The following is a 22,699-nucleotide window of genomic DNA, read 5'->3' on the forward strand; positions in this document are numbered from 1 at the left end:
TCATTAAACTCAACGTGTGTCTCAACTGTGTTTCCACCACCATCATGTGAATTACACATACAAACACAGACACACATGAAGTTTGTTACTTACTCACATATGATCTTGCATATGAGGCAATACCATTTCATGATTTTATTGAATTATTGTTGGAAGTAGATGAGTACACATTCTTCCAACTGTTTCAAATTAGACCATCATTGGCACCTCTCTCATTTCATTAGTGTGGGAGTGTGTGTGAGATTTGCTGTGAAATATTTTGGCATTCACGTAGAAAGACTATTCCCAAAGTCCTTTAAAAAACAACACCAATCAGTCAGTTCAGTTCGTCACACATTTTTTGCAAAAGCTACGGAGAGTACCCGGTGCTTTTTTTGGTACCACCTCGGTCAAGGTTCCAAGCGAGCTGAGCCAATACTAGAAGGTCAAGATAAAACTCTGCAGACCACTGATTGGTCGGAGAAAAATTGTCTCTAGCGCGACTCGGGACATCTTGTGCAAACCCGCGATTTTAAGTAGCAGAGCTCGGCAATAGCGACAGCAATGTTTTTAATCACTTGAATCTCTATTTTTTTTAAATGTCACCCCGCCAAACTACACCGTACTACTGACATGACCCTCTGTTTGTTTGGCGATGAAACTGCAGTTTACGGTCGGAGATTCCGCTTACACCAAGTTGGAAAAACAAATAGAGAAAAAGACCTGGTACCAGAAAAGTGAGTCGAGTTGAGTAGAGCTCTTCCATGCAGTGGAAACATACTTATAGATTCTGCATAACATCTAACACATATCATATAAAAAAAACAACAACATGCAGAATACCGATTGATAACGGACCATTCTGGTGTATGTGGTTAATCGGTAGCATGTCAGTTAATGAAGCAAAGAACAGTGGACAGCCGTGTGTAATGACACTGCGCTCTGAGTGACACTTCTCAAATCATTAGGGGCAGATTTATCACTGTGTGTCCCGAAAGGCCTTCAGATGTCTTCAGGGATTTAATGAGCTGAAGTAGAATCGTTTTACACAGTGTAAAGCAGCTGCAGACGACACATACTGAAGAAGGAGAATCACTCATATTCCTCTCTAGATGAAATGCAGACGTTCCTGCCTTGACCACATTGAACATCAAGGCAGAGAGTCAAGCGTGAACGTCTTATCCTTCAGTGAGGTCTTCATCAGAGCCAATGGGCTTTTTACGAGCTGTGTAAAAAGCGAAAAGTGGGCAGTCGGACAAGGTTGGACAGTTGATTCACTGGATTCTGGCGCTCCCGCTGCCTCACTTAGGTTGCGGTGATCTTTTCTTTGTTTATTATTTTAAGAGAGCTTCAAAGTCGGGACAATACCGAACTGTGGCAGCGCCGCTTGTTCTGGTTGTTGCATCGCCCAAAAAATAGGAAGACACCCTCATAGAACTAATACAAATAATCAGAATTAGGAGAGTGATGCGGGGGACAGATAGCATCCAGATACCCATCTAATTGACTGCACTTCTTTGTCACTGTCGCTCTCTCTGTGCCATAGAATCGTGGACCATTAAAGCAGAGACTGCAGTCCATTTTACACCGACTTCATCTACCGTCTGTCCCAGGACTACACTAACTTGTCTCGACTGTTTTTTCTCTCCGTCTCTATCTCCCTCATCACTGCTTATGTCTCTTGGTATTTCTCGCCTTCTCAATCCTTCTCCATACCACTGGCTCAAATCCTGCAGCAAAGTGAAAGATCTTTGTCTGAAACTTGCGAGACTAGCACATTACATATACCTTCTTACATGACATGGATATCACTTGTACTGTAGAGACATTTTGGAGCTTGGATTTGGGTTATTGCCTACTTGTCTTCCTAGCATGTATGGTTCTAAAGCTAAAGCAGAAAATGCAAGAGTAAAGAGCAAGATCTCCACAGCGCTGTGTCATCGGTAAAGAAAGATCTGCCTCCACATTATCACTCTGCTATAGAAGAAAATAAATGCTCTGACTTGTTTGTATTGATTTAAACGAATCACAATCGTCTCTGGCGGTGCTATGCAGTGACCGTGACCTTGCAAAATAGTGGCATACACCGAATGGGAAGGTGAACCGATGGCAGGCTTATACCCACGGTCTACATTCAGTCAGATTGGGTTTAGACGAGGACAGGGCTTAGGGACCGCTCTGTATCTTTCTGTACATAGTGATCACAGACTTTGCACTTCTTATGACGTGTGTTTTCGTCATTGATTTTAATAAGTGATGGTGGATCCCGAAGGCTGGTGGTGACAGTATGTCCCCGTGGACGCCAGTGTTGGAGGCTGAACTTCAGCGGAGAGGTGCAGCTGGCAAAAAGACTTAAAGTCAAATGTTTCTGACTGTGTTCAATAAAAACACTGAAAACCTTCACTTCTAAATTTGATTTACTACCTTCAAGATATTGGGCATTATGGGTCAGCAGAGGATGAATCCGGAATAATTAAGTGCACATCTTCTTTAGTGCCATCACATCACATTTTTTATTTTACATTTTTAAAGGACTTTTCAAATTCTAATGAGATTTCTTTAAAATTGTCTCATAGCACATTTGTGTTCTCTGTGGGTTAAGCCCTATCCCTAACACCAGGTTATAAAGAAACTACACCACGGTTGCTTAAGCGAATATACACAATGAGGCTAGTCGGCATGATGCAGATTTGTTTTCTCAATTGGTCACTTGTTAGTAACCGCCTTTTTTAAGACACGTAAAAGCAACATATGTCCCAAGAGGGCCATCTCCTGATGTGCTAAATATTGTAAAACAAAACATTAACGTCTCTTATGCTTGTGTTAAACACCGACATTATTTCGGGCACCTAAACTTTGAGACAAGGGAACGAGAAAAGCAAAAACGAATTTCCTGGTTTTAGGATTCATTCCTTCAGCGCTCTAAATGGTGCCCACATAAGCACATTGATAGAGTTCCAATACAACACGTTTCACCTGAGGCTAGCAGCTATGTCAATAACAGCAAATCGGGGCTTGCGTCAGGCTGACAGATCTGTGTTGTTAGGGTCGTGCGGTAAAAGGAGGCTCTCATCATGTTGAGCGATGGGAAAATCACTCATTTCTTTCCACTCTTAGTACTGGTGTCACGCACTCGCACGTCAAAGACAGTTTAATACTTAAACATGCTGTCTGTTTCCATGTCAGCATGTCCTCCTCAATGTTAGATCTGAAGCCCCCGCTCTTCCTCCCTCCCACACACAAACATCTGTTGGTCTCTTAAGTAAATTGAGCTTCATGAATGTTTAATGTATTTGAAACCAAACACAGAAATCGATTCAACCCTAGCACCTTACACACACACACACACACACACACACACACACACACACACACACACACACACACACACACACACACACCAGGGAAACACAGGTGCAATCACAACCCATTCTCTCACCTCCCCCTTTGTTTCTTCTTCAATCCTTTCTCTCTCTCTCTCCCTCTTCCTCCGCCTGCCTTCTCTTTCTGTTCTCGCTGAGTGTCTGGCTGAATGTAAATAGCGTGTGATAGCTGAAGATGTTGGAAGCAGCTAGTTGGCCCCAAGGGGGCCTTTTCTTTCTTTTAATGACAGGTTGGCTTTCAGAAGGCGTGAATACATTAGTGGAGAGAGAGAGCGAGAGGTGGAGGGGAGGCGGTAGAGAGACACAGACAGAGAGAGAGAGCGTGAGAGACAAAAACAATAAAGGATTTCTGAAGAACGCATGCAGAATATACACATAAATCTAGAAAGAAGCAGTACCTGCAGGTGATGCGTAGAGTAGCGGTAACTTATAGCTTCTACTCGTACTCTACACATATTATATGAAGGACACATGAATTAGACACATGAGGAAGCTCTATTTTCACATTGCAGATGACACAGTTTTAATGTCATTTTCCTAAAGCGCAATCTTATTTCTTTGGCATCTGCACCCGTTTGGTCGTTTTCATCTGTGCCGAGATGGAAGGGCGGCGTGGTGCAATTTTGGTGCTCATATAAGGCACAAAATTACACTTTCTGCTCAGACCTAGCGCGACGTACCAGATGGTTTGTGTTACGCAGAACCATCTGAGAAGCCATCGTTGGAAACTGTTTTGAAAAGTTCAGGAACTTTCAATAAATGTATGATTGGTTGGAAGGTGATCGGTTGAACTATCTGTCAAACTCTTGCCAAAGCCAGTCGGGAGAAAAGAGAAAACATCTTTTCCTTCGACAAAAGCCTTCAGTGTTCTTCTTCTCTTCAGTCGCCTCTACATGCTGCGCCACACACACCTGAGCCACGCCCTTAGCTGCCTGTAGCCTAATTGGTTTAAACCAATGAAAAATATATGAAATCACAACACACCTTTTCATTGGTTTCATTGAAACGTCAGCATTGATTGATGAGTTTCCCCCAAAACAACTTGCAACAACGATGCCTGTGTTTCATTGGCAGTCTCTGATCAGAGCCAGTGGCTGTGTGTAATTTACAGAAGCGGTAACTTCTTTATTCATTTAAGTCTCCCGTCACAACGTCAGGATCTAACAGCTAATCTCTCGCTAGTGATAACACATCTCTAGCCATAACTAGCCGCGACTCTGTGCACAGTGGGTGGAAAAGAGTTTGCTCACTTTTGTTGTTTTGGACGGTGTGAGTTTGGCCTTTTAGCTCCAGTACGTCCTCCAGTAATGGATCCCGAGGTATTTACATGCTAGATTGAATATATAATCCCACCAGTGCGTTTTGGGCCTTCCCCCAGTTGGACATGCGTGGAACTCTTCCAACAGTAGGCATTCTTAAGATGAACCCAGCCTCAGACATGACAGTAAACATCATTTTGATTGTTTTTTGAACAGTTTGCTAAGATCTTCAGGAATTTTTGTAATTACTAAATCAATGCCACAATGATGAATCTGACTTGCAAGCGTTTCATATGACCGATGTGATGAGATGGCTGTCCAAGCAGTGATATCCTCTAATTCTCTTTGTGTAACAGAAACGCTTCAGGTTGGTGTTTTAGTTGCAGGTTTTTGTGAAATAATGCTGGTATGAAACTTAAATCCACCTGCAAGCTTTTCTCTTGGTTGTTCTATTTTTTGTCTCCTCTCAGCCAGCATCATTACTTTCCCCTCTCTTCACCTTCATCTCTCCGGCTCTTACGCTTTGGAGGCAGAGTGCGTAGGAGGCTGCTGTAGTGTTGCAGTTCCTTCTCTTGTCCTGGCAGGCAAACATTGATGTGTGGGTGAGGGGGTCGGACTCTTCACACAGTGCCAAGATCAGGAAGGAAAAGGGGTGGGTGGGTGTGTTCAGGACAGGGGCAGTGTTGGGCATCAAAAGCCAGTTCTGGGCTTGAACTTCTTCAAGCCCACTGAAAGTTTTCCAGTGAAATGTAACCAGTGCGCGACAAATAGTCTATAACATGACAAAGCTTTTTCTTCAGCATGGTCTAATTATGGAGTAGTTTTTATGTCTCCAGTCATGGGCATAATACCCCAGAAACAGGTTATACTGCTGCATCCGGCTCAAGTAAAAAGCAAGATAGGGGATATTCAATATTTGGTTTAATAATTGTCACCAAAAAGAAACGAATAACGTGACTGTTCTCATGTTGCGTCAAAAAACCCGGCCGTACCGCTTTCATCCTTTTATCTGAGGTGCTTTAGAGGTTCCACTACTCTCACGCTTGCCATTACTAAGCAACGAAAACCTGCCCAGTGCGATGGCGATGATTATGAAGTTGTGGTAATTTAGCAGTAAGCCTCGCTGACTAACTAATAAAAGATGTTTTGATGTCCTTTTACGGAAAATGGGAAGCGGGTAAAATAGTCGTTGGGACAGATCGTATGACTCTTGGTAGCTCTGCACTAAAATTTACTTTTCCAAATTTATCGTAGACTCATATTTACGGAAGAAAGGAACAATATCTGCTGCCTGCGATTGATTGTTCCTCGTCACATGACATGCGGTGAGTGTTGTCGAGTTCCAAAAGTTGAACTATTGTCTCGGGGCGCAGCGGCACGCCGTCTCTTGGGAACAACGGCCTAATCTTAAGGTCATACATGGTTTTATATCAGAACATGGCATTCTTTTAAATCAAAACTTATCTTTAGAAAACCGTTTGTATTCATTCTATTGACATGTGTTATTTCCAACATGTCTTTCTAATATTATTATTACTGTTATTATTTTTATCTTATATTATTGTTGGGTGTTTTGTTCTTTCCGTATTATTTTAATAGTTGGATTTTATTTGCCTCAACAACATAAGCCACTTTGTAAGTCCTTCTGAAAAGTGTATAAATAAAGTTTAATATTATTATTCATGGTTTATTCAGTGGAGGACAGTTTTAGTATTTTACTGCTCTGGGACATTTCCAGGCATAAAATTATACAGGTTTGCGCTCCAGTTCCTTTCTTTCTGGAATGTTTTCAAGCAATCGGGTTCATTTGAAATACAAGGTTTATAATGACGGATGTTTCTTTTCATTCAAGCATTGCAAGTGGCTGTTTTTGCCTTGCTGTACTCTAATACAAGGGGTTTCTGTTTAATTCCACAAAGGCTCGGGTGGATAGCCTATGACTGTAATATAATAAGAACAATCTTCAAATGTATCTGCTTGGCACAACCAGCAAGCTAGCTACTGGTGAATCAAACATGATAATGTCATGGTAGAAAGTGTCTGATCATCCTGTCTTGTCAGAATAAATCTAGTAAACGATTTTATTTTAGCTGTTCTTTGTGCTCGGTAACTCTTTTGACGAGGTGCCTTGTTTGATTGATAGTTGGTTTCAGGACTGGTTTGAGCTCAGAGATCATTAAGAAAGAGAGTGTTTGTTGGGGTACAAAGTGTTTTAGGCTACAGGCTTTTTTATCTGTAGACAAATACATGCATGTGTCGTAATCTTCGTTTGTTTCCAGCTTTATTTTGAAGTTCCCTGTCTCTTGTGACCTGTGTTTGTTTGACTTCCTGTCTTCGTGGTTTCCCCTCCTTTGTTCTGTGGATCACCTGTGTTGCTCTGTTCCCTTGTGCTTCTTCCACCAATCAGCTTTCGTCCTGCCCTCGTGTCTGCCCACTTGTGTCTCGCTGTCTGATTAGTTCCATGTGTATTTACAGTCCTTTGTCTGTTGGTTGTTATAAAATAAATATAGATTTATTTCACTGTAATGTTGCCTACTGTACATAAAAAAATGTTATAATACAAAAGAGCTTGTGAGCCGTGTCAGTGGATGTAATTTATTCCACCATGGCAGCAATCTGCATTTTATTTCATTGCCACACAAGCTGCCCGTTCATGTTGGCATGAGAGGCTTTGTATGCCATGCTTGTGTGCCTTACAGAAATGATGTGAACCTGCACCCAGACAGACCAGGAAGGCAAAACAATCAATAAAGTGAAGCTGTTGCTTATGTATATGCACACTCTTATAATAATTTATCGAATGATTCTCCGTACAAACAAATGCAACTTGCATTCAGTCTAATTACTGAAGACAGTCCCATCATGTCTGCTGGGACATGCTTGAAAATGTAGGACTGTCTTCATTTTATCAGTTACTCTACAGCCCCTTTTCCCACGGGACGAAAAAACTCCCATTAACAGCCACTAACATCTGGCTTTTGTCTTTAGTGGGAAATGTTACAATGGCATTCATTACCGGGACAAATGTCTCAGCGGTAGTCAGCTCCAGCTCCGATCGGCAGCGATGGAAACATGACACCAGGGTGGAAGCGCTAAGTCCCACCCCTTTAATGGCACTTTCTTTGTCATCTCAGTGACGCATTTCGACTTATGAGTTGGATGCACAAAGTACCACCCAGCATCACCATTCGTTGTAATTGATTAATCAAGCAGGTAATTCTTCTTTTGTTAGGTTTTGAGTGACTGCTTTAATTAAATCACTATTTATGCCACATCAACATATTCTCACTCCCAACACGTCAAACACTGGGCTTGGTCAATGGCCCTACGTTTCAACCTACGACACTACTCTCTGTACCCCTTTAGCGCCAGTTTTGGTTTTTCCAACATAGGTTTACTTTGTTTTCAGGTTAACTTGCGCAACGAAGCTACTTGGTTAGGGTTAGGCAACAAAAGTACTCGGTTAGGCTTAGGAAATGATTGTGGTTTGTTTGGAAATAAGTACTTTCTTTATGTAAAATAACTATGTAAATGTAAAGACTGGAAGTTCCACAACAAAACTAAGGTAGAATTAGTCAACGTTGACTTGGTATTACACGGGACACAAACAGTGGTCTCCTGGGTGAATGTTGTGTTTGTTTGACCTGTCCACCATTGACGTGGATGGGTTTAGTTGAAAGCCCAGTGTGCCCCATACATATGATGAAGGTTACATCAATGCGTCTGTAGCAGACATTGGGGGTGCAGTGACCAAGTGTCAGTATTTCACTTGTTTGTAGGGAGAACATGTTGGGCACAAAGTCATTTTTCGTGTTGATATGGATTTAAAGGCAGTGTAGTAATTTACTTCACACTCTTTTTCTAAACCAGTAGTGTCGTGTTTTTAAAGTATGAGGAGTCAGTCATAAGTCTTTTCTCCGTGTGAGTTTGATTTGCTCCAGCCGAGGCTGCTTTTTAGCGTAAGCTGCATTTCAAGAAGGTTGCAGTGTGCTCAGTCCATGCTGTAATCTATGCAAAAAAAAAAAGAGGCAACTTTGTTGCTGCAAGCAAAGAGGATTTAACTTATTACCAAGCAAAGCCGCTTCTCTGACACTGGCCGTTCTACAAGAGTTTATATTCGGAGATAAAAAGTCGCTACAGTGATTGTGGAAAAAGCTCCCATGCAGCGAGCACTCAATGGAAACACTTTTCAGAAGTTGAATTTAAACTATGATTGTGAATGTGTCCGCTGTATAATTCTATCTTAAAGAATTCTACTTCTGTGTATGTATGTGTGTGCTTCCAGTTGGACCAGTAACTGGTGTGTTACTGGCTATACAGACTCTGAATTGGATGAAGGATCTGTCATTCAATAAGTCAATCAGCAGGCCCTCTGTTGTCAATGTTATCACAATGTGTTTTTTTACACTGATTGATGGTGATAATTATCACAATATAGATTTTATTAATAATAGAAAATAATGATAATAATCATGATCAATTTATATTTTGCATTTTTCACAATTGTTTCTTGGTTTCCCTTTTTGCATTCATCATGGAGGGAGGCATTGTGTTAACATTGCATAATGCATACACATTTATATGTACATTCATTTACATTCACGTAGTGACATGGGATATATTACATAAATAAATGGTGCGGTTTACAGTGTTAAGAGAACAGAACCCTACAGAAACCAGGAGGTTAAGAGCACGCACAGCAGAGACTTATGCTGGCTAACTTCCTGTTAGCCCCATGCTAACTTGAATGAGGATAAAATAATTCAATGGCATGGCTCTTCTAGACTTAATGTTATCAGACCAAATTCATGAAATTCTGATAGTTGTCATTGTGGAATACGAATGTCGCTATGTTGGTGTTTATGCAGCCAATGAACAGAAGTTACCATTTGGAATGCTAGGGAGTGACGTAGAGACGCATAAACGGTTCTGGTAGCCGCAGCGACCTCTCAATCACAGTAGCCCCGTCCAAAAGCACATTCCTCTTTATGGTCTATCTGACTCTAAATAGACCATCATTTACTAATTGAACATCGTGCTGTATTGAAGAAGACTTGAAACTAGAGATTGAGACCATAAACTCATGTTGACAATGTTGAAATCAAGTGAGAAGTAGGGTCATTATCTCATAGACTAGACATACCTCTTTTTGCAACCAGAGGAGTCGCCCTCTGCTGGTCAGTAGAGAGAATGCAAGTTTTAAGACGCTTCCACGTTGCCTTCCCTTGGCAGAACCGGAGGTTGCCGCCTGATCCTGGTATGATTGAATGACAAATGTTTCATTGAAAAGACATTTGTAACCATGGCCACAGACAAGCAATGACTGTCAGAGAGAGCAAGAGCAAGAGCGAGTCAATGTGCAAAGGTGTTTTGGTGTTGAATCAATTCCAGGAAGACAGATGGACAAACAGCACCTCTAACTGATCTTTCCATGAATACCTTTGTAACCAAACACACAGAGAGGAGTGTAGTAGTGTACACACACACACACACACACACACACACACACACACACACACACGGTCAGGGCCAGGAGAAGGTCTCTTGGGTAAACAGATGTTCAGTGTGATGTGGTTTGCGTGTTTTGATTTGCTGCCATCCACTGCCGGATCCAAAATGGGCCACTATCCTGTTTCTGCTGCGGGGGCTCTCACAAGGCCACGCTGCAAAAACGTTCACCGTCAGCAAACCACAGCAGCCAGCCAGTTCAGACCATGTCTACATAAACACTTAAAAAACAGTTTACTGAACAACTGTGTGTACTCTGAATTAGAGAGGCACCTTAGCCGATGACAGTATCAGTGTTGGGTGCAAGCCCAGCGTAACGTTCGCGAGTATCCGGTCGAGAGAGAGAGAGAGAAGTTGTGTGTGTGATAAAGAGTATAAAGTCAGCCGTAACGTAATAGCTGTGGATGTTGAAGTACAGTGTGTGTACAGTTTATGTGTCTGTGCCTCAAGACCCGTGTGGAGACCCAAGCCAAGTTACCGTGTCTCGCTTGCCAGCAAGCAGATGATTTAAGTAAAGGGCGTTCACCCCGGATGTTAGCAACGCAGTCGCACTTAAGGTGGGCTGCCCTTTAAAGGGGGACCAGTGCTATTGTCCTAAGTGACAAGCCACTCCTCTGAGTTGTATTTATTCTATTTCTTCTCTCGGGTCCAAAGGGTTAAATGTTTAAAATGATAGCAGGGTTAAATGGTTAATCATTTACACCATTTTTTTTAGATGTACACATAACCTTTGATAACATGTTTTAACCTCTAATGGACGGCTAGCGATTGACCCTTTGCTGAGTCCCACTCCTCAAACGCATACTGACCAATCATAGCGTAGTATTGTCATTTTTTGTTAACAGTGACTAAAGACCTGCTTGGCTTTAAAGAAACACTGTTGTTCCTCAATTTCTTTGTCTTCTGTCTTGAACTGTGGTGGTTAATTTTTACACTTTGATCTGTGAGCTTTAGTTATCTATTTTTATCTATTTTCTTTTTAAACCGTTTTCACTGCTGGATATTTCCTTCAAACGCATTTGTAAACCTTTTTCTCTGCTTCTCTCTAAAAAACGTTTTTTAAGTTTTCCTAAATGTATTCAATTTAAGAATTGGAAGATGAATCCACAGTCTATAATCTACTAATATATCTCATCTTGTCCTCCGTTTCAGACACATTGAGAACTGGACTGGTCTGCAGACCTTGAGGGATGTGGACATGGAGCTCTACACCGGCTTACAGAGGCTGTAAGTAGCAACACACCCTTCTATGTGTCTGTTTGTTCATGCAGCGTTATGTTTCTAATGCATATCCCAGATAACATGCCTTGCTGGCCCGGGAATATTTCCCTCCATTCCTGTTTATCAGACTAATGCCTGGAACACATTTGTGAAAAACAGACGCTTAGTACAGATAAGACAAATGACAAGAATGTTTGAAAGAGTTCTGAGTATGTGCACTGAAGCATGAAAATATAGAAATATAGGTATTAACTACATTATATTCTATACATAGCAGCCAGGTAACTTCTAGTGCCAGCCTGCTATTATAACATGCAGTCTAGGAATATTATTTGTGATTATTTTCAACTGATTTTCAGTAATTTACTTTTACAACACGAAGCATACAAAAATACAACAGCAACACATTTTTCACATTTTAAATGGACATTGTGTACGATATGGTGGCATCTAGTGATGATATTGCAGATTGCAACCGACCGAATACCCTTCCGCTCACCCCTCCCTTTAGAGGACTGCTGCGACGTGAGCTGCCGAGTGCAAGACCGTGGTAATGTTTGTCCTTTCTGGGCTACTCTAGAAACATGGCAGTGCAACATGGCGGACTCTGTGAAAAGGACTTGCTCTCTGTGTAGTTATGAAGGACTCATTATAAGCGAACAAAAACCCAACGACTCTTGGAAAAAAGGAATAGAAAATTAAGGAATAGAAAATTATAAATGAAAAAAAAAGATCATGAAACATGTCCTGCGTGGGTGAACCATTGGTGAGCAAATGCTTTGAAGAAAAACATCTGTATCTCTTTGTATATGCTCAAGAAATAGTTCAATAAGCTGCTCAGACTTCTTGCTGTTATGGCACAGATGTTCATACTTTGAGAATTTAGTCTTGAATGATGAGATAATAGTATAGTATACTATCTAAATAGTATAGCACTAAATTGAATACTGATAGAAATAGAATAGGATTAGAAGGGACATTCCCTTTTTCAAATCAACGTAGCTAGATGGTCAGAGTGGTGGCCACTTTCATGTGTACCGCTGTCATTGCAACCGCTGTAGTGGGCTAACTTGCGTATAAGAGCGACAGGGAGTGAGGCAGAAACCGTTGGACCAGTGCGCTTTAATGCTACACTGGTTCCAGAAAATGAGCCAAACAGCGGGCTCATGGCCAGTGGAAGCTGGGTCCAACGGTTTCTGCCTCACTCCCTGTCGCTCTGGAAAAGGACAAGCTAGTTACCTAGCTAACTAGCAACACTGGTAAGTAAAATGCCTCTACAGTACTGAAGGTCTGATGTGAAATGAATTTAAATGGCCACATAATTAATGGAGATATTGTAAAAAAAAAAGTGGTTTGATTGAATCAAGTTTTTCTTTTTTTCTTGAACTTGTATAACAGCCAAGTTTTTTGCAATTAAACAGGACAATCACCACTCAGCAGGGTTAAAAGGGAGCTGCTGTCATCAGTCAAACAAGGTGTTTTGAGGACTAGGGCACCGTTTCCAGATCACTATTAATCGTAGAAGTTAAGAGCCATTTTCGAACATATGTTTCCCAAAGTAAGAGCGAGAGCGAGTGCGCATGTTAAGAGCTTGTTAACATTGGCTGTCTGTGCTTCCGAAGAGGATTCACTTCAAAGTAACTTGGTGGATTCAATCGCCATGTGCACCGCGCCATACATTAAAACTACTTCAATCACGAAGTGCAGGGGCTGTAAACGATTCAACAGGAATGGATCATTCAGTTTAAAAATGTAGCTTAATGTTCAGTCAGGAGTTTCATTAATATACATGTCAGTCATCAGTGTCATTTCACCCAGAAGGGATGATTATAATAAGCGGCAGGTAAAGATCCTTTAGTGTGATTCTGCTGAAGAAAAAGGGAGAGAGAAAGAAGTGAAATCCACTTTTCACCATTAGAGTGCTCATCACTGTGATGACGATGGCAGCCTGACATGATGGGACAAATGGAAATCAGAAACTGCAAGATGTCAGTCAGTCAATGGAGTTGCAATTTGGTGCATATCAATTATTGTTCAACCACTTTCTTTTCTTATTTTCCTTCCCCCCTAATCTTTAAACATTGCAGACAGCATCAGTGGCTATGATCAACGTATAGACCTGATGCAACTCATGAACAAAAACAAGGCTGTACCTAGACACAGTGGAACTTTGAGCTAAATGCTAATGCGCAGGTGGTGTGTTTACAATTTTTGCCATCTTTCTTTAGCATATTGACATGCTAACATGTGCTAATAAGCACTCAACACAAATAGCAGCTGAGGCTCATGGGAATGTCATTTGTTCTGCAGATTTGGCCTTGAAAAAGCTGAAATGTTCAGCTGCTGATGGGGCTAGATGAAGAGTCACTAAGTTACATTTTTTTTCCATATCTTGATACTTGACAACAGTCACATGTCTATATGTACAATGAAACACTTGCTGGTGGCCATCCTGACCAAAAAACGATCCCTTCCTAAAACAAGGCTTTATTTACCCCAATACTGACTAAATGGACCTAATGAAGACAAGAAACTAAAGACAAATAAGAACACGTACAATGGCCGATCAGGCAAAGGGGTAACATAATTTACCCAAAGGAAATCAACTAAATCTCTGAACTAGAAATCCCCACTGTGATGTTGTGGGCAGTTGGTATATTCTGATTGGCCACTTCCTGTATTTAAGAGCTCTGCTTTAAAGGGACAACATTTGCATCCAAAAATGATATAGAAGGTTAAAAGAATCATATATTTTCAGTCTATCTTAAAGAAACATTCACTTGCCATAAGTAAGACAGATCGTTAGTCCATTCTTTTTTAGAGGTGTTCCGATACCATTTTTCCTTCCTGAAACAATCCCTAGACTATAGAATGCAAATGATTGGGAAATAAATGATTGTAGTTTTATTTAAATATTTGCTTTGGTTAAAATAAATAATTCTTGCCATTAGTAGTTTTCATGATGTATTATATGTTGCTTTTAAGCTATTGTTAGGAAGGTAAACAGGTCATATTTCCCTCTTTATCATCTATTTTATATTGCTGTGAAAACAAACCCTTCTGTATTTATTAGTTTCTCGCCATAAAAATCTACATTTTACAAGATTACATATGAACACATCAGGATATCGTTGTAATTTACCTTCGCCCAATACTCATTTCTGCTTGATAGAATTTGAACCCATGATGCAACCAGCCGCTCCAATATTTAGCCAAACAGAACTACGCTGTCCACTTACAGCTAACAATAACTAGCTCTCCTCCCATTGATTTCAACACAGACTTGTTATTCACAATGTGTAACATTATCAGTTTAACTAGTTAACTAGTTTGCACATGTACAGAACCATCAAGATACCAGAAGCAAGTCAAATTGTGTTGTCGTTCCTGTGTAACGTAAATGAGCTGATAAACATGAATAGGCTGTAAAACATAGACCTGTGTACTCGCTGATACCCAATCCAACATTTTAGGCTGTATCCAGGCGGCAACCTCTGGTTCAGCTGAAAGAAACCAATGCATAAGTGTCTAAAAACTTGCATTCTCTCTACTGACCAGCAGGGGGCGGCTCCTCCGGTGGCAAAAATAAGTCAGATTGTATAGAAGTCTATGAGAAAATGACTCTACTTCTCATTTGATTTATTACCTCAGTAAACATTGTAAACATGAGTTTATGGTCTCAATCTTTAATTTAAAATCTTCTTCAATACAGCATAATGTTCATAAGTAAATTATGGTCCATTTAGAGTCAAATAGACCATAAAGCAGAGTATGCTGTAGGACGGGCTTACTGTGATTGACAGGTCTCTGTCGCTACCAAATCCGTATATGGCGTCTCTACGTCACTCCTCCGCATCCCAAATGGTAACTTCTGTTCATTGGCTGCATAAAAACCAACGGGGTGACGGCCGTAATCCAAGATGGCGACGGTGAAATCGTCAAACTCAAGGATTCAAAACGGCAGTCCACAAACCAATGGGTGACGTCACAATGACTACGTACACCTCTTATATACAGTCTATGGCTGTATCTGAGAATTTCCGATACTAGTATCGGCATCGGAACAACTTAAATGAACTCGAAGCATAGTTTTTGTTGAATGTGTTCCATTGACTGAGATCCAGTGACGGCTAAAAACAGCCATCTAATAGAGTAGAAGAAACAGAAGGACGTGAGTCGCACTGACTCTGAGAGGGAGTGATGTAGCACATCCACCTCTCTGGATGGAATGGCTCCAATGTTCCAGCTGGGCGCAGACAGTGGCTCCTCTCCCACTTACAACTAGCTGATTAAAACTGAGCTGCAGGTTCCTCTGCTGCTCAGTTTTTACTTTCATATCCAAAGGAGCTATTGTGGGAGATACAGAGTGCGCTAATTGGCAACAATTGGCTGACGGTCAGACTCACTCGCGTCTTCGCTCTCAACATGCTTAAAAATGGAGCCCAGTGATTTGGTTTTGATTGTATACAGCAAACAAATAAAGAGAAGATCAGGGGCTTGTATTAGAAAGCGAGTTCAACATACCCAGAGTATCTTTCAGTTATCTGGTTTAACGAATCCTAACAATCGTGATCCCGCTAAACGGCCCTTTGAAGCTGCAAAATCAACCCAGGGTTTCTCAATCTGGTTATGAGCTTGTTCACATAAAGAGCCGTTGTTTGCAGTATCTGACTAAACACAATAATGGATAGATTTGCTGTCATTAGAGCGGCTCATTTTACAAACTAGCACAACAATTTTAACATTAGACAAATACGAGGAAGTTAAACACATAATTCAGGCTGAAAGTAACACAGTTTAACCTGCCAAATGCAGGAAGGATGGCTGTGTGAGTGTGTAAATGAACAGATTTCCAATGTCACTGCTTCAGACAGAGCACAATAGATCTGACTGTAATTGCATGTGTGTATTTTGTTTAGTTATGTGCTGCTTGGATGTATTATTTTGGCACGTGTGACAATATTTTAGCCTCATTCCTTCAGCTGCAACTCTGGCGGTGTGGAACGGACTGTGGCGCAAAAAAAGAATAAATATAAAAAACATAATTCAATGCAATAAGAAGGTTTCCTTCCATAATTTATAATCAGCCACAGCGTACAACAAAGTAACCGGAGCAGAGTAACACTGCATTCAGTCTGGGACGGTAAGACACAACTCCGACGTGTCAAACTGCAACACACGGCTCAAGAAGCTGACATGTTATAATAATACAGACATACTCCAGGGCCACTGAAGAGACCATTGTGTACTAGTACTAACCATGACTGGTATGTGTATAATCAGTTCCCTTTCAAAGATTATCATTTAAAGCAGGGGTAGGCAGTTTATTTTGACATCATTGAGCAAAAATTCCATAATAACCTTTCAGTATAATATAATTCAAGAGATCTGAGAGATTCCTGCACCTCCTCTTAGAAAATCTAGCCCGTGACGGGAGACTTTGGCCAATCACTCTGTTGGGAACGAAAAGGAGCGTGTTTGAGTTATCAGCATGTATGAAAAACTAAATTATTGACATCAATGGAATTATTAATGTCAGTAAGATTATTGGACCCGAGAGACCCCCACCGGGGTCTTTTTAGAAAAGTGTAGCATTCAGCGTGTCGTAGAAAGCATTTTTCATAAAGAAATATAATTATTGCTCCAGACATATTAAATATGGAATTAACGGAAAACGTCCGAGCAACATCATCATACCAGACATTGTAAACACTGCAAACACAATTATACATGAACTAATATCATATCTGGAAGATATCTAGAAGATTTGCCACAATTTTGGCCAAAAATCGACGACCTATGCTCTCTGTATGGCTCTCTCATCACGAAGCAGGGATCGCACATGGCGGATGAGCACATGTAGCAGGGGCGTGATTCGACCCGGAGACGATCAGCGTCGTCGAAATTACTCTCTTTCAAACCGTTCAAAAGTTATGGGTATATATGCCAACATCAGCCACAGGTCACGAGAAAAGAAATTGGGTAAAAAAAAATTACGTTTTGATGGTTTCGGTGATGAAAAACGGATTTAATCCAGCGGATTTCGGCGCAGCTCCTTCCTCCATGTTGTGCTGCATACCTGTGAGTGAGATCAATGCGCTGGCAGAATGAATGACAAAATGGCAAACGATTCTGTGAGGTGGACCAATCCATGTAGAGAGGGGGGTTCGCCCAGCATTTCGTGATTTTTAGTCAGTAAAGAGACATGGAGATTCTCAAACACCCCCGCATGGCTCCCGTTGGACTATCCCGCATCTAAAAAGGTCTCGCATGAGTAAATCGGCCAATCACAGGCCTTACCAGGGTCACATAGACACACATTATGAGCCATTTATTGTTATGACAGATATGACACATCATAACTGCTCAAAATTATTCAAAATGGTGTCAAACTGCTTTATTAGGATTATTGAACACTCTTAGTGATAATAAAAGTGAATATATAGTTAATATTTAGCTATATAGTATATAAAATTAGTATACAGCAATGCAACTGCTGGTTCCGAAAATCAAAATTTAGCTTGACTCAGACCATTTATGCTGGCCTGTTTCACTCAATCGAAGTAAAATATGTTGTGGGGACATGTAAAACGTGTTGTGCTATGTCTGTGGCGTATTTTTAGGCTTGCAGCTGCATTATTATTAAAAAAAAAAAAAGTTCAATACAAGTGCTTTTTTTCAGGCGAACCTGAAACTTTTTCAATTTGAGCTGTGCCATAAGTGTATCAGTTATTAACCAGTAACATATACACAATATTTACACAATTCAACACATCTCACAAGTGTTACCAGTATTCTAGCTTCAAAATTATTAAAATAGACCTTGTAGTTAGAGCTGGGGACTCTCTTGAGTATGGGTATGCAATTTTTGAGCAGAGGCCTAAAAATAGGGCTAGGGTTCAAAAGGTTTTAACCACCTGCTAACAGGGACCAATAACCAAACTATAAACTAAGTCTCATAATTAGTGTTCATTCACAATGTCAATAGTCTGAGTACTATTACACATTCAGAGTGAAAGTGAAGGTTTGAGTTCGAGCAACAGACCACATATCCAGATCTTACCACAATACATGCACAAAGTAATCACAGACAGCTGCTCTTTAGAATATAACAGAGATTATTAAGTTCCAATAATAATGATCTAGTCAACTAATATCTAAAACTAACAACAAAACTATACATTCATGAGCACGCTATCTAAAATCAACAGACTATGGTAAGAGGGAGATTGTGTGTGTTGGGGGGGGGGGGGGGGGGAGAGGCGAGACAACAGCTCAGACAACGTGTGATGTAATCTAAACGAAGCTACGTCACATGGGACTGCACGTTGAAGATAGACCGAACTATCAAAATGGAGTTTACACGTGACCACGCTCGCGAGACTACAAAATGGCGCGGGACTCTAACATGGCGATAGACAATAGAGAGATTGGATTGCGTTATCTGCACATGTCTGAAGCAGTTAGCTCACCCGGAGCTACATTAGTTTCACGCTATATGTGTGTGTGGGTTAGTAAAAGAAGAGAGAAAGCAAACAAAAAAAAGAAATCCTCCAAAAACAAAATGAGATCCTCCCGCCGCGGTGGAGTACGGAAGATTGCTCTCTCATCTACAGAAACACGACTGGCGATCTTTGAGTCGCCCAGCCGCAGTTCTGGCCTTTGAACTGATGAGAAACAACTTCCGGCCTCACTAGAAGTGTATGATCTCAACGCGATTGCAGCAGTATGAAATACACAGTAGTTTCTACACAACATTAACGAGCTCGGTCGTTAATCTCGGCGATTATTGAACATACACACCACGTTATAAAAATGACACAGTAACTTAAGCAACACAAACAAGATAATATACACAATGACCTAAATCTGCCCAGACTCTCTACGCCTTACTATGAGTTGACTTCGTCGTTGAAGATGTGGTCCTTCTGAGTTCTCGGCGGAACTCAGGCTACGCGGCTCTGTGCGGCACGGTGATGAAACTCTGTGTGTCAGAGATATTTTCTTCGGCTCATTAAGGGAATTCTCCGTCCTTCTAACCGGCACGAATCAACTTGGATGGGAAAGAGAAGTTGTCCTCTTTCTCTGAAGAATACGTTTCTTTATGTCAGCAGGAAAATTGTCCACTTCTCTCTTTCTCAGGAAGCGAAACAAAAACAAAACAGTCTCTATTCATCCAGCGAATGTAAAAGTGTTTACCTAGGGTTTTCTTCTAAAAACAGCAACGTTGTGTTTGCGCACTGAATCGCATGGACGGGCATAGAGGTGGGGGTGAAACAAGGTTTTGTAAAAGCAGTGCTAAGCCGCAGGGGGTCCTGGGGTGTCTGTGGCCCTCGGCCAATTAGATCGCAGTGTTAATGTTTTATTGCTTTCTCACCTAAATATTGCTTGGAGCTTGCTCCTATCTCAAACTCAGATCAGGCTGCAGATTGCTCTGCACAATAGGAAGGCCAGATCCCTTTGTCTCAGAGCACATGGTCAAGCACATGGCCCCAACAACTCCTATTGGCTGTTCAAGATCGTGCAGGAAAAAGTTGCTATTTCAGCTTTGGCAAAGGCTGCCTTCACTGCAGAGCTACCCAAAAAATCTTCCCAGTGAGTGCATCTTCCCAGTGAGACATATTCAGTCCTACCTTTCAGGCAGAACTGAATATGTCTCACTGGGAAGATGCAAGTCCAGAATGCTCCCTGTCTCCTGTGGTGTTCCGCAAGGGTCGGTCCTCGGCCCCATCCTCTTCATTATTTACATGCTCCCCCTCCCCCTGATGAGAGTGCGGAAGTATGAGCACAGCACATAACACCCATTCTGCACTCACTACACTGGCTCCCTGTCTCATTCCGGATTGACTACAAAGTCCTACTACTCACACATAAATGCATAAATGGACACGCACCTCCCTACCTACAAGACCTCATCACACCCCAAATCTCCACCCGCACCCTCAGATCATCAAACAGCTCACTCCTCCGGGTCCCCAACACCAAGCTCCGCACCATGGGCGACCGGGCCTTTGGTTCGGCACCTCCACGCCTATGGAACAGTCTCCCTGACCACCTAAGGGCAACACAGACACTGGTCTCTTTTAAAACTGGCCTAAAAACCTTTTTATTCAGGAAGGCGTTTCTGACCTAAATCACTGTCAATTATTTCTTTTGTGAAAAGTGCGTTACAAATAAAATGCATTATTATATTATTATTATTATAAATCAAGAGAGAAGTAGAGTCATTTTCTCATAGACTTTTATACAATCAGACTTCTTTTTGCAAACAGAGGAGTCACCCCTGCTGGTCAGTAGAGAGAATGCAAGTTTTATGGCATTACCTCATTGGCTACACCTTTCAGACCCGGAGGTTGCCGTCTGGCCAAGACTTTTGAATCCGCCCACCCAACCGATTTTTGAGTTGACTGATTCTTCTGGCATCGTGACATGAAAGAGCAGTTTCTCAATTAAAAAAGCAAGCATGTCAGTTGGCCATCGAGAATTAAGTATCTGAAGCACTCCGTTGTGATAGCAAATGTTGTCTTTCCTTTCTAGGTGTTTCTTCTTCTCTTTTAAACTGACAATCATTCGGAGTGATAGAGCTGACGTTTTTCTCTCCTCTGCGTCTGTCTGTTGCAGAACCATTACGAGGAGCAACCTGCATACCATCCAGGCTCGTGTTTTCTCCATGAACCCCCACCTGCGCTACATGTAAGTGCACACACACACACACACACACACACAGGCATACAGAAACAGCATGCATGCATACATGAATACAAAAATGCACACTGTGAATTATACCTAGATACAAACACAGGGATGAAAACATTTCCAATACCAATTACTGATATATTTCTCCATATTGAGATGAAAAGACTAAGGTGAGGTGGGGAGTTTTTGATCAATTAAACCAACCTGAAGCAGGATGATTGGATGTCTGGATGTGGCCCTCTCACGGTGAGAGGGAGATGGGTTTAGGTGAGCTGTGTGACACAGAGCAGCATCACAGTGACGCAGAGACGATCCTTCAACTAGTCTGCCCGAATTAGCATCATGAATTTCACTTATATTTAAACAGCGTTAGTCCTGCCAAAAGTTGTAGCGTCACCAACTCTGATTTTTCACTACATTCCCTGCAGTCTGCAATTCTATTTATTCGTATGTTTTATTTATTCAAATCCTTACTTTTAAGAGTGCAACACTTCAACCCTCTGAACCCCAAGCTGTTTCAGGGCATTTTTCGCTCCTGTCACATTTTACCCTCTGTGGTCTTCATTTTCACTGCAATATAAAAGTCTTGCACCTCTATGGAAACAGCACAATCATGGCTAAAAGCAGAGGAAAATCAAACATGGCTTTTATGCAAAATAACACAGTTATCATGCCATAAATCATAAAAAATTAAATAATGCAAGTTACATTTTTTTAATAATTTATTCTACAAAAATTGGAATACAATGGAATCTATATATCCAACATTGTTCCAAATGTCCACAATTGTCCCGCAATATATTGAGCTATTTACATTTTTACAACCTCTACTTACTCCTGTTCTCTCCTCAATGCTCTGCGTTCAGTCAAAGATTCACTGAATTTCTTTCACATGACTGTTGGTCTCAGACGAATCGATTATGGCCTCCTAGTTGCGCTGAGGAGCCCAAATTTAATGCTTTTTACAGGATTTGGTTTAAGCAAACGGTTTATTTGAGGCAAGATTTTAAATGAGACATGTAGAAAATCTTTTGATGAAATATCACAATTTTAAGCTTCATTTTGGCTGCTTTTTCTAGCAGAAGCATTCGTCAGTCATTATGTGTTCATTATGTGACGAACGCCAAAATTCACCCGTTCATGTGTCAACTGTGCCGTGGGTGAATTTGTATATTACTTACCCGTAGTAATTATGTTGAGGTTTAAAGCTATGAAATATTTAAAGGCAATGCTTTTAAGTGAGAGGTGTTTGCCGTCAGAGGCTAGCCCGGCCGTGTTTGTGGTGTTGGTGCCCTTTTTGGATAATTTTTCATTCAAATATTGGATTAATAATATGCTAATAGGCTTTCTGGGCGGTTATTATTTGTACTAACAGACCTTCCAAGGAGTCTGTGCAACAGTTTTTTCGGAGAATGAAGTTCGGTTATTATTTTATTTATGTAACTTTAGAGCACTAATTGACAGATATTGGTGTCAGCGCTCATCATATCTTTCATGTAAACTTTATCACATTGTACTAAAAGACACATTTCAAACAAGGGTGTTGTTTCTGATTGCCGAAACTAGCATAGTTAATATGAATTACGGATGGAATATGCTAACCAAGCTCCCGAGCTAGCGTTAATTGGTTACTTAGTGTTTGTTATTCCAACA

The 22,699-nt window shown here is 41.1% G+C and overlaps 1 protein-coding gene across 1 annotated transcript in view; it reads left to right on the forward strand.

The window, feature by feature from the left end:
* Window positions 1–22,699, forward strand: part of LOC142972024 (NT-3 growth factor receptor-like) — a 217,994-nt gene that overhangs the window by 36,407 nt on the left and 158,888 nt on the right. Inside the window, exons 2-3 of the mRNA XM_076112799.1 lie at window positions 11,282–11,356; window positions 20,972–21,043. Coding sequence (XP_075968914.1) covers window positions 11,282–11,356; window positions 20,972–21,043 — 147 coding nt within the window. The remainder of the gene's footprint in view (window positions 1–11,281; window positions 11,357–20,971; window positions 21,044–22,699) is intronic.

The sequence above is a fragment of the Anarhichas minor genome, unplaced genomic scaffold (assembly GCF_050575085.1).
Source record: "Anarhichas minor isolate MPS153535 unplaced genomic scaffold, ASM5057508v1 ptg000005l, whole genome shotgun sequence".
NCBI classification, from domain to species: domain Eukaryota; kingdom Metazoa; phylum Chordata; class Actinopteri; order Perciformes; family Anarhichadidae; genus Anarhichas; species Anarhichas minor.